The following is a 13626-nucleotide window of genomic DNA, read 5'->3' as shown; positions in this document are numbered from 1 at the left end:
CATGTTAACCAAATCGGTACACAGAGGTCAAAACCCACGGTACACAGAGGTACAAATCGGTACACAGAGGCCCACGGTTGGTCAAAACCACGATATTTAAGGGTTTCCTGTACTACTCAAACATTTAACAATGATGATGGTACACAGGTTGTACATTTTAGGTCAACATGCATTCAACACCTAACTGCAGGCCAGTTCGTTTCATCCCAATTATAAGCAAAGTCTTCAAATCTGTCAACACAACTGGGTCTTTTCTCAAAAGGCTAATTTATGATCAGTTAGATTCCGTCCTCGCTACAACTTTCGATATGGTGCTTGCTGCTTCTCCTTGACCAATGGAATAAGGGTGAGGGAAACCCCAAATAAACAAGAGGTCAGCACTATCCCAACATCTCAGATAATCTGGTACACAAGGCCACCTGTTTTATTTTTTTCCTGGCTGGCTGAATTCTTTCACTTATAAAGTGCAACTGTCATCACATCATTGTACAGGCTGGAGTAACCCAAGGCAGCATTTTGAGGACCAAACCTGTACCTCATAGATTGACCTTTTCTGGAGAATCAGAATGTTTAAGAAATTCACAAAACACTGCACAATGACCCACAAAAGGTCAGACAAACTTCCCTGGAAAACATCTCATACTGGACTGTCACAAGTAACTTTTTACTGTTATCCCCGAGAATGGCAAATCTCATGCTCGCCAACACCCCCCCCCCCACCCCTCCTCCAGAAGGATCATCGAACGAACCCACAGATTTATTGTCACAATCAACCAATGGAAGAAGTTCATTTTCTTCAACTTGAGCCTCATCAGCAGCCAGAACATCCCATGGGCAGACGACCACATAATCAAAGCTCGCCTCTAAAGCCAGCCAAAGACTGGGTATCCTGTCATGCAGTCTTTCCTCGGTAAACCTTAACTTCGTACTATGCCTTTGTCCGAAGCTCAATGGAGTAGTGCTCTCCACAATGGGCTGGGGCCCACGGTTCACACAAGTTTCACTTGGATGCCATGGAATTTTAGCTCTCAACACTGAGCAGTAGGTTAGTGGACTTCAATTCTATAACTATTTCCTCAAGCCTTGCTCCTTCATACCTCCTGCCCTCCAAGCCACATGCATTCTTCCATTAATCCCCTCCTTCCAAAACCTTGGCTCACTTATAGTCTTGTTCCTCTTCTTCCTTAATCTGTTAAATTCCACTTCACTCAAGTTAAGTACACCACCATCTCTCAGCATCATCAATCCCAATTCATGATCTTTGTGGTGCATCCTCCAGTTGTCTTCCATCCTTAATCACACGACTATCACACGAGCTTAGTGTAACAAAAAGAACCCTCCACTTACCTCGCCTTCACTCTCCAAATCGGACTTGGACTTTGCAGTTTTCCTTTCAGTCCTGTCCGCATCTTCACCTTCACCTTCATCCTCATTCTCATCCTCATCCTCCTGGCTGCCCTCATGCTCAGCTCCACCCTTTACACCCCCAGATTCACTTTCAGATGCTGCAAAAACAAAGCACGGTTTCACAATCCTCTGTGGCCCAACATTTTGAAACAAAATGCTTAAACTCAACACAAATCCCAAAATCACGTGATCGATTACATAAGAAAACATTTACATCTTGCACTCCCACTCATTTACATTCTCTTGTAATGCTTACATTTCTTTGCATCAACTTCATCAGCTCTTGCACCATTGGACTCATCCTTGTCCTCTTCACCATCGTTCTCTTCATCCTTGTCTCCTTCCTTTTGGTCATCTGGTTGCACCGCGTCAGACTTTTTCGCATCCCCATCAGATGGCACGAACTTCTACATAAAGACAGAACACAATTTGACAAACCCAGGTACGTACCAAGTGAGCTAGTTTCCTCCTGAAGAAACCAGAACAAATGGCTCTCACTGGAAAAAAATAAAAATAAGAGAAGAAAGTGCTGATGCACAAATTTTGGAATTTACAGGCGAGAACATTTGCAATTTATAACCCATGGCAGTTTAAATTCACAATGCTTCAAATAAACATGTCAGTATCGTGACGATAAAGGACAAAAGCAGAAACTGAGAATACAATTTGACCAATCAAATGAAACCATCCCAAAATAACCCAGGCCACCATCATCTTGGCATCCTAACCAGATGTACAAACTGCTAATGAATGAGTTATGAGGCAAAATAAATAAACGGAAATCAGGAAATCGTTAGAAATCATGTTATTAACCAGACTCGGTTCATGGTGTAAAGAAGAGAGCATCAGCTCAGAGTCTGGGAGGTCGGGCTGAGCCATACCAAACTTTAAAAATGGTACATGCTGCTTCCTTGCTTGACATTCAGCATTTAAAAGGATAGCAACACAGACAATCCCCAAAAGGTGGCATCCATGGGGAGGAGGAAACTACTCCTTAAGAAATGCCTACCTGCGTGCAATGAGAAAGGCAGTGCCGTTGTTATCGCTGGTACAGAATGTCCCAGATGTGACGGCACTTCCCCAAAGCTCACTGGCTGTGTTTGGTTCGTGCGAGATGTGTGAGTGAGTGAGTGAGTGAGTGAGTGAGTGAGTGAGTGAGTGAGTGAGTGAGTGAGTGAGTGAGTGAGTGAGTGAGTGAGTGAGTGAGTGAGTGAGTGTGTGTGTGAGTGTGTGTGTGTGTGTGTGGAGCAGCTCCACTACAAGCCTTTGGTCCTCTAAAATAAAATAATAATACTATGGCACATCTGTATCAATAATTTCGAATCTTCACTCCAGGCTAAGGGTACACACCTTGTTGGGCCAGCAGAAGGAGATGAGAAGCACAATGGGCAGTGCCACCGTGAACACATAGACAGCCCAGAGCCAAGGTCTCTCATCTGCCGCTTGGTATAGCTTGCCGACAATCCCCGGCTGGAGAAGAGCAAAGACACACATTCACAAGAAGAAAATACATTTATCCCTTTCCACGTCTGACCTTCACTTGGATTTTTTTCCCCCCTCATTTAGCCCATCTACACTTAATACAACACCCTTCCTTCCATTATACTTGTTCACAAAGCTCCTGTGGTGGGGCCACAAGGTGAAAAACAAACAAACAAAAAAAAAAACAGGCTGTACTCACCTCTTCGGCAGCAGCAGCTGCCTGCTTCAGGCCCCATCCATCAGCAGCCCACTGGTCAGCCACAGAGCGGTCACTGCAGATTATGAAATTGTCAAAGAGAATCTCAGAACTCATTGACCAGAGCTCAAGTCCCAGCGCACTGAATGAGGTCATACGGAACGGATGCTGGTCTTCAAAGTATGCCGGGTTTTGGATTTTCCTTGGCTTCCAAACACCCTGCAGGGTGATTGCATGTGGTGTAAGCAACATCTATGCATATCCCACAGTCCTCGCGTTAAAAAAAAACAAACAAACAAAAAAAAAAGAATTATAACTAAGGTTACTCGGTGGAGCGCATACCTCCACCACACAATGTCTGATCCACGAAAACATATCGAGCCCAATACATTTGTGAACTAGAACGGGCACTCGGTGGAGCGCATTCCTTCGCCGCCGCAACCTTTTTCCGGGCACATTTGAAAAACGTCCATGACGTCACAACCGTCAGTCCGATTGACGTCAAATTTGGTGTGTAACCTCCTTGAAGGCAGTCCAACAAAATGGAATGATAAACACTGAAAAATTAAAAAGTTGAAAAATGACGTCATCTTTTGACGCACTTCCGGGGACGTCACGTCCAAATCGGGGACTACCATTCTGAAAGCTCGTAGTTCACTGAACGTTTTAACGTTGGTTTCATGTCAATAGCTCTATTACATCTGAAGCTATGCCTACAAGTATATTTTGACCTTGAGTGTGACCTTGACTAGAGTTAATTGGCAAAACCTGTACATCAATAAACAGATATTTTGGTACTGATCCTAATGCCTCGATTTGGGAGACTTTGCTTTATAAATTATATAGATATTTGAATGAAAAATATCAGGACATTTTAGCCACAATTGAAAAACGTCATGTTCAAACGTCAATGACGTCATAATGGTCAGTCCGATCGAAGTCAAATTTGGTGTGTGACGTCCTTAAGGCAAGTCCTACAAAACGGTATGATCAAAACTGATGAGATCGAAAATTGAAAATTTACGTCATCTTGTGACGTCATTTAGACGCACTTCCGATGACGTTACGTCAAATCCGACACTACATATCCGAAAGGTATCTCGTCATGGAACAATATGCGGTGGTTGCATGTCGATAGCTGCATGAATTATGAAGGAAGTTATGCTCAAAAGAGTGTTTTTGACCTTTTCATGACCTTGACCTTTGACCCGATCGCTCCCAAAATCTAATCAAATCGTCCTTGGATACTCACGAATCATCCCACCAAATTTCATGCAATTCGGTTTAATACTTTGAGTTATGCAAATAACAAACAAACACACATATTCACAAATAAATACACAGCGACCAAAACATAACCTTTTGCAGAATGCGAAGGTAAATATCATGCTATACAGCACTATATTGTTTTTGGCCTCACTCAATGGTGAAGAATCACTTGGAAAAATTAAATAATCCTCACATCCAGATCCAGATTCGGATCTTCACCAAAATCGAACCAATTCGTCCTTGCGACACACACAACCTGTCCACCAAGTTTAGTCTGAATCCGTACACAACTTTTTGAGATGTCGTGCTATATATCGGTTTAGCACCATCTCTCAATGGTGAAGATGCACTTAAAAAAATTCAGTCTGATCCTGATCCGGATCTTCACTAAAATCTAATCAGTTTGTCCTTGTCACACACCGAACTTGTCCACAAAATTTCATCTGGATCCATCCAGAACTTTTTAAGATATGCTGTACACAAACAGAGAGAAAAGGGGTGAAAACATAACCTCCTTCACCTTTGGTGGCAGAAGTAATAATAATTATTTCCATAGTGTCCAAGGCTATGAGGCAAGAGTTATGTACTCATAAGAATACAGGGAGTAATTTTACATACTAGAATCACCCACTCCCCACAGCAGCATAATGCCTCCCTGCCCTGGCAGGGCTCAATCTTCTTCCTTTGTATGCAGCACAAGGCTGCAGGGTAGCATCATCGGCTCGGGGCACAGCTGTCCTGCTGATGCAATTCCCTCTGTGGGTTAACACAGGAATTTTGAAATTGTTCATGCTGCTGGCGATAGCTCATCTACTCTTTGCAAAGGAGACCGTGGGGACCTTTAATTCCAGCCAATGAATGTCAGCAGAGGGGACACGCGTTTAACGTCCATCCAAGTGACAGCACACATATGGATGAATCACTCTGCTTGAAAAACACCGGGATGAAAGTTTATAGCTGGGTCAGGATTCAAACCCAGGAAAGACAGCTTGGAGCATGTGTACACATACCTCCCATAGGGGTCAGTCAAGCACTTGCACGATGCTCTGTGTATGGTACAAAATTGCAAGTCATCCACACAGTTGACTTGCAATATCTTGTCCCACCACCACCAGGTGGCGCTATAAAGTACGCGTCTCCAGAGAATTTGCAACGTCCCCTCCTCAACCCCGGCGACTAATTTATTTTAACACTTAAACCTTCCAGGACACACCCCAAGTACAACTACCAAATTTCCATTAATACCATCCAGTGGTTTAGGAATGCATACAAGTCAAGCAAACAAACCCACAAGCAAAACAATATACACGAGAATCTGGATAATAAGTGTACGTGCTTTTTTTTTTTTTAAAGATTTAGTAGAACATATATGCACTTATTACCCTTGCCGAAGGAGGGAGTATTGCATTTGGGTCTATTTGTTTGTTTGTCCAGACAGAACTTTTGTGATTTTCTCTGCAACTGCTTGTCGGATCGAGACAAAATTTTCACCATTGGTGCGACTCATGTATAATGTTTTCATGATAATTATGTCATAGGTCACGTAGTGTGGCAACCTGTTGGAAAAACGGAAAAAACATTGGACCTCCGTATCTCTGAAACTGCACCAAGGAAAAAAATGAAACTTGGCATATGGCAAGTACTCCTCATGGGGAATGTGGAATTTTTTTTTTTAACGACATAATTACATTAGTAGAATGCAACATCCAATCAGTATGAAAAATTTTGAGTCATCTTGGGATAAAATGGTCCACACATTTTTTTTTGATGACAGTCACATTGTATTTTTTGTTTTTTTAAATCTTCAAATCCTTCTCTGAAATGGCTGAACCAGTCATCACTGCCAGAAGTTATAAAGTGGCAGTTCTAATTATGTCTCTTATTAATTACACAACACACCAGTCCACAAACACCACACAAAAGTCCTGCGGGGTTTGCAATCTCTGATTGCTCTTTGTTTTCAACATGTGTTTATATTAAAAAAAGCCATGATATATGTGCTTGTAATGGCAAATGTTCTTCAGATGGACTGCATAGATGTCAGTTTTTAAATAATTGCAATTTTGAATTGTCTGCACCTCGGAAACAAATACAAAATACATTTTCAGTACTTGAGCACGCATCTGTTTAAACTCCGCAACAAGTTCAGTTTCCATGTCCGGGTAAAAGGCCCGTCTTCCGTTCCCTATCTTCTTCGAACCTTTCGCATTCTGAACAAATATTTCCTCATTCTTCACCATTCACATCAAAAGTCCTCGCGTTAAGTCCAAATTTCTAACACGAGTTGTAAAACGCGATAATCTCAATCTTATTTTCTGCCGTATCCATTTTTATCGTGATGAAAAACGTTGTTTAACAACCCTTTATATTAAAAAAAAAATAATGATAAAAAAAAAACGTTTGGAATGCAGTACTCTTGTAAGTACCAGGAGCACACATGTAAGAAATTCGCACTTCAAGTTTATGTGCCAATAAAACAAAATGCTGTGGTGTTTGAGTTGATATTATTTTCAGTTTTCAAAGCCTTACGATGACGTTTTCATATGCACTTGTTTTAATGGAGTAATAGAATAGGAAGGCCTATGTGTGCTGATTTTTCATATGCTTATTATCCAGATTCGACTGTGTAGTACAACTTGTAAACAGCCGCTCCCTCTGAGAGAGAATTATGGTGAAGTAAACAGGCTATACGATTTGAGCCGTGGATCCAACGAACTATGCTCACTTAGGGACAAAATAAAAATAAAAAACATTAAAAATAATGCCTCCAGCACCCTTGGTACAGAGGCATAAAAACAATGTGAAGTTGAAAAATCTTAACGATATTCGCCAATTACAAAAATCTCATGACGAATGCATCAAATTGTCTCCCAGATGGGTCATTAAATGATTAGCTGTAGTAATTTGTAGACATTTGCTATATCTCGGTATTCCTTTAAAGGGAAAAGTAAAATATCAAAAAGAAGTATTGAATAAGATCAATATCAGACACATAAATTAACCATTGAGTGTAACTTTAGCAAATTTCCAGAGAAACTGATTGGAAATCGGCAAACAAGTGACATGTTTCAGACAATCTATCACCGGAAGAAGCTTCATAAATTGGGCACCGTCCGACACCATCCACTGTATGTTCATCAGATCAAGGAAATGTTTTTCAAATTCACCTTTTTTTAACCTAAAAGTAAGCCATGATGACACTCATTCATAAGACTTGACGAGTTAATCGTTTTGGGAGATTGCAATCTTCGGATTTGCATTTTAGCAGCAAATTCCCATTGGAAATGTTCTTCACTCCCAACAATACAATAATAAAAAAAAATTATTGTTGCTCAATTGCAATGCCTTCATTAGGTTATGAGAAGTCGACTCATGTGGAGAAACATTTGGCATTCAAAGTAATCTTGGTCCATACTCTTGCCAAATACTCGGGTTCAAATTTGATGATGGGAGCACTCACCACTCAACCTACACCAAAACCCTGGACCTCATCAACCAACTCGTACTACCTGATAGTGGGGGTTGTCAATTAGGGGCTGTTTCCATTTGCCCTTGTATGCTGGATTTGAAATCATCGGAGGGTTCCAGGTGCCACAGCCAGGAGCGTTCTTACAGACTGGGTTGGGTACCTGGGGCGCTTCCCATTCTCCATCCATGTCCTCATCCCTAGAACAGCCGAACACACCGGTGCTGTAGACATTAATTATTCTAAATCATAAACAGCAACACTTGCAGGAATTGCAACATTTATTCAAAGCGCAATTCTGTTCCATGTGGTCAGACAATGAAATGCCGATCAGACAAATATTTTTACATCTTCATTTCTTGCCAGCATAAAAGGTTGAGTTTAGCAAAGAATATAATGGTAAAAATTGTGCTTCATCAAGACTTTCCAAAATTGGGGGTGTTAATTAATTAAGCTTTAGTTCACATGTTCCTCAATCAATGATAAATCATAGGCCCCATTGACACAACACAATCATTATATACACATATATATATATATATATATATATATATATATATATATATATATATATATATATATATATATATATATATATATGTACATATATATACACATCTTCTTTCGGCTGCTCCCGTTAGGGGTCCCCACAGCGAATCATCCATATGATCCGCATAGTGATTTGGCACGTTTTACACCGGATGCCCTTCCTGACGCAGGGATCTGGTACACCTATTTTAACCGGGGTATACACCGGCCCAGTACACTGGTACTCATTTCGCCGACCTCGGAAGGATGACAGGCTGAGTCAACCCCCTGGTGTATTAATTCAGTGGCCCAACGGGGCTTGAACTCAGGACCTTATGGATCCCAAGCCACTGCCCTAACCACTGCGCCAACACCAGGCGCACATATATATATATATATATATATATATATATATATATATATATATATATATATATATATATATATATATATATATATATATATATATATATATATATATATATATATATATCATCAATGCTTTACATCCTTTATTTGGCACCAGTATCAAAAGGATCCAGTAATAGGCCTGAATAAACCTTTATGTACCAGTCATCAGGCTTGGCAGCTTCAGGGTCTGGTGCGTACTCTGGTTCTTCGTCCAGCCATCCCTCCGGCTTGACCACAGTATCATCGGGGATTTGTGCAGGAGCATCCTCATCCCTAAGGAACATCATTCAGGGTCCAACAATTAAATTCATAACCACACCAATCTATCATAAATAATTAGAGATTTTTGGTCTATTCTAGACAACCGAATACTCAACTCTGTGACAGCTGGTGTCAGTCTGCATTAGCAGACAAGATAAGGGACCTTATCAACAAAGTTGATAAGAACAGGGTTACCAGTCACAAACTAGATATGGCTTACATTTTGAGCATTAACCCCTGATAAAGTGGTAATGCATGAAACAGGCATACCTTGTTTCCCATGACACAAAACATACTCTAAAAAGTCTTAGTTTATAAAATCCATTGGGAATTTGAGAGACTAGACATTTCTCACAAATGCATCAATGACACCAACTACTATCAAGTCTTTAAAGAACAAAATGAACAAATGTGATTGCTAAACTTAAATATTTACCACATGACCATTTAAAAAAAAAAAGGCATCGACACTCGTAAACTGGGTTACTGCAAAACACCAAATTGATGAGGTTCCAGGATCCTAGTCAGATATTCACATACCTCAATGAAAAACCAATGACTGGTTTGGCTCATCAAAATTGCATTCGCAGAGGTAATTTTGAATCCGTTTGGCAGTTGATCAAGGAGCTTTCTCCACCAAACAATCCTTCGTTACAATGGTCAATCAAGTCTTCTCTTGAGGCCACGTCGAGGGACGTTGGCTACAGTGCCATGGGCCTTAAACTTCCTGATAACTGTGTATGGTGGACACAGGAACATCAAGCTCTTTGGAGATGGACTTGTAGCCTTGATTGTCCATGCTTGGCTACAATCTTGCGTCTGACCTCCTCAGACAATTCTCTGGTTTTCTTTCTTTTCTCCACACTCATTGTGATACATACAGTGACACAAAACAGCAGAATGACTCCTTTTCTCTATTCACACTGATTGAATGAGTAATTTTTTTATTTTGCATGCACCTGCAACTCACCACAGGTGAGTTCAATTCCAAAGTAAAGGAGAATTACCTACTTTAAATCCAATTATGTCTAACCACTTCTAAAAAGTACCAATAATATTGTTCCCAGGCTATTTTAGGATTTATGTGTGGAATAAGCCAAGATTTAGCAATTTTTTCAGCTTTTGTTGTTCCACTGTGAACCAAAGAAATACATACGTGGATACCAAAATATTTTTTTAAATTCAACCATTTTTCTGGAAGAAATGTTGCATTATTTGAAAAAAAAAATGCAAGGGTACCAATATTTTTGTCCACAACAGTTTTCCAAGTATTTGACCAGCTTGTGATTTTATCTGAGTCTGCTGTCTGCCAATCAGAGGGATGAGAGATGGTATGGCAGAGGGTGGAGTCATCAACAAAGGATTTTACAGAGAGTCCAAGAGATCATTGATGAAAACCAGAAAAAGCACAGGGCCAAGAACACTACCTTGAGGGACTCCAGCCTGGACGGGAAGAGGAGATGAGAGAATTCCATCAAGGGACACTCGTTGACTACAACAGAAGAAGTCTGCGAGTGGAGATGTCCTTGGAGATAATAGGAAGAGAGTTTGGTGAGCAGGGCAGGGTGCCACACCTTATTGAAGGCATGCAATACGTTATGGGATATGGCTCAGATTTAATGTCTGGCATTGAGGATCTCCATCCATTGTTGGGAGAGCAGAAGCAGCATATCCAGGGTAGAGTGACCTGGTCTGAATCCAAATTGATGGTTAGAAATCAAGCCATTGGAGAAGAGAAAGGATTTGATGTCAGAAGCAATGATGGATTCCATAACCTTGCGGATGATTGGGAGAAGGCTGATTGGTCTGAAGTTGCAGGGATCAGTTTTGCACCTTTTTTATGCAGAGCGGTAATGTTTGCTGATTTCCAAGCAGATGGCAGATGACCTTGAGCAAATGAGAGGGTGAAGTAAATAGAGAGAGGGTAAGAGCAGCAGAGCAGGTTTTTAGGATACGTGGGCTGATGCCATCTGGACCGGTTGCAGAATCTGAGTTGAGATTTGACAGCAAGCTTTCCACCTTGTCAGGAGAAAAGGACACAGAGTCCAAGAACAGCTTAGTATGACTGGGTAAAGTACGTGATGGTTTTGGGACACGAGATTGAGAAGGAAAAACAGAGTTTAGGCATTCAGCCTTTTCATGTGCAGTATCAGCTGTGCAGCCATTTGAGGTAAGGGAGGGAATGGATGGGAACATACACCAGAAACAAACTCAACAAGAAAAAGAGCAATCAGAGATCGCAGACACTTGCCAGGACTTGTTTTGTGTGGTGCGTTTTTGTACTGGTGCGTTACGTAATTAATAAGAGACATAATTAGAACTGCCATTTTATAACTGTTGGCAATGGTGACCGGTTACCAAGACCTTCCACTTTGATTAGACACCTGATCCTGACCCATGACGTTTTTATTATTATTATTGAATTGAATTTAGAATGAGATTAAAATAAATTCAATTCAAATCAAATGGAAGAGCAAATAGGTAAAAGTCCTGCATTGGAGACATTGGAAGGAACCCAAACAAGCAAAAAGCAAAGATGAAGTCATCAGGAGGAACCTCGATCAGATTCACATTTCAGCTGCTACTCCTCCACCCTCAAAACCATCCAGGCACAGCCAAGTGAACCTCATTCAAAAAACAAAAATAAATAAATAAAACCTGTATTCCCTATCTCTACTAGATCATAATTGTGACGTTTTATGCCGAATGATTAAGCGGTTCCAAAGAAAACATTTAATATTTTTCTTCAATCTAATATTGCTGCCAAACCATGTGACCAACCAATTATTCCTTAAACTTGTGCAATCATGGCTTGGAGAACATTTGTGTGAAGTTTCCCTTTGATCTGTCAAGCTGTTCTGGAGAAGATTTTTGTGTTTTTGGGCAAATCCAATATGGCGGCCAAACTCTGTGACCGATGACATCATATACGTGTGAACCTTTTGTTCCTCATGGATAGGTGGTCATGTGTGAAAACTTTCGCCTCAATCTATTCAGCCATTTGAGAGATTTTTGAAGGTTTCATTAAGAAAAAAAAAACAAAAAAAAAAAAACGAGGGCTGCCAAATCACACGCCCGATGACGTCAACTTTTTTGGTGGATCTTTTTATCCCGAGATGACCCTCAAAAATTTTCATACCGATCGGACATAGCATTCTCCATAGGCAATGATGACGTCATAAAATAAATAAATAAATAAATATAATCACACTCATTCCCCATAAGGAGTACTTGCTATGTCCTAAGTTTCAATATTTTTCCTTGGTGTGGTTTCAGAGATAGAGATCCAAAGTTTTTCCATTTTTCCAACATGGCTGCCACACCACATGATGTATGACGTCATAATCATTAAAACATTCTGCATAAGTAGTCACACCAATGGTGAAAATTTCATCTCAATCAAACAAGCGGTTGCGGAGAAAAACACGAAAGTTCTGTGCGGACAGACAGACAGACAGACAGACAAACGGATCCAAATGCAATACCCTCTCCTTCGCGAGGGTAACTCGACGCCACCAGGATTTGGTGGAGGGAGACAGGTTTGAGAGTTCAGACTTGAGATGAGAAAGATGTTTCCTGGCTCTCCTAAAGGGGGAGACACTTGTTCCGAGCTTGCCTTCAGTAGGATTTGCCTTCTATGAGGCGAAAGCAAGTTGTTTTAGGACAACTGCCTCACCACAAGCTTCAGTATACCATGAGCGGGAGGACGGGGAGGCCAACTAAAGACGAGGTGGGATAAATCTGTGCATGAGAGAAAATTTATTTGAAAAAGAAGTTTCCCGAGATGAATTGATGTTGGTGAGAGTAAAATGGGAGACCAATCTCGAAGTTTGATGGCTGCTTGAAGACCCTGCCAGTCGGCCTGAGTGAAGTGCCAGACTCGTCGGCCCTGAGGTGGTTCTCTAATAACAGCCAGAGAGATGACTGCTTTAACAAGCATATGGTCAGATGAACAGCAGATATTTTCTGGGAAATTGGTCAAAATCAAATCCAGAAGAGATGGAGTACCATTGGCTGAAATCCAAGTCGGGAAGTTGACACATTGTCAGTCCCAATGAGTCGCAGAAGTCCTTTGCTGAAGTGCCATAGCAGGTGAGAGAGGTACCCACACCCAGCCAACTGGCACAATGACAAATGAAGTCACCACATATGAGGAAGAGAGTGTTTGGATGAGTGGATAGAAGTTGGTCCATGTTTTCGAATTGTGAGGTTTAAATGGAGTCATCGCTGTTTGGTGGATGGTACAACACACACACATAAACATGAGGTGGGAGTGGAGGAGAAGCCACAGCCAGAGATATTCCTGGGGGTGTGGAGGAGTGAGAGCAGTGCATGGAGAGCGAGGAATGGAATTTTTGATAAAGAGAGCAACCCTGCCACGAGGATGAGGGCTCAGTTCTGTCATACCAGAGGAGGGAGTAACCAGTGAGAGAAACGAAGTCGTCAAGTTTCTGTTAAGCAGATTATGTCTGGTTTGTCAGTGGCAACCTGTATGGAGAGATCAGTCAGGTTTGAGCGAAGGGCCCCAGATGTTGGAGGTCCACACTATTAAGGAGGGAGGGGAGGAGGTTTTAGCTGCTGGGGAGTGGAGGTAGTGAGAGTTTTT

The 13626-nt window shown here is 41.2% G+C and overlaps 1 protein-coding gene across 2 annotated transcripts in view; it reads right to left on the bottom strand.

Annotated features, from left to right (window-relative positions):
* LOC147014545 (calnexin-like) overlaps window positions 1-13626 on the bottom strand; it is a 38039-nt gene that overhangs the window by 1634 nt on the left and 22779 nt on the right. Inside the window, exons 9-14 of one of the 2 annotated variants that reach the window (XM_085852573.1) lie at window positions 8919-9032; window positions 7864-8020; window positions 3089-3304; window positions 2758-2877; window positions 1664-1814; window positions 1348-1505 (exon numbers count right to left, since the gene is read on the bottom strand). In XM_085852573.1, the coding sequence (XP_085708699.1) occupies window positions 1348-1505; window positions 1664-1814; window positions 2758-2877; window positions 3089-3304; window positions 7864-8020; window positions 8919-9032 (916 nt within the window). The remainder of the gene's footprint in view (window positions 1-1347; window positions 1506-1663; window positions 1815-2757; window positions 2878-3088; window positions 3305-7863; window positions 8021-8918; window positions 9033-13626) is intronic. The other variant, XM_085852574.1, reaches the window with a different exon arrangement.

The sequence above is a fragment of the Eptatretus burgeri genome, chromosome 13, assembly GCF_056783735.1.
Source record: "Eptatretus burgeri isolate ZD-2024b chromosome 13, Ebu_testis_v1, whole genome shotgun sequence".
NCBI lineage: Eukaryota > Metazoa > Chordata > Myxini > Myxiniformes > Myxinidae > Eptatretus > Eptatretus burgeri.
Note: the sequence above shows the minus strand (reverse complement) of the source record. Positions and strands in the feature narration are given on the sequence as shown.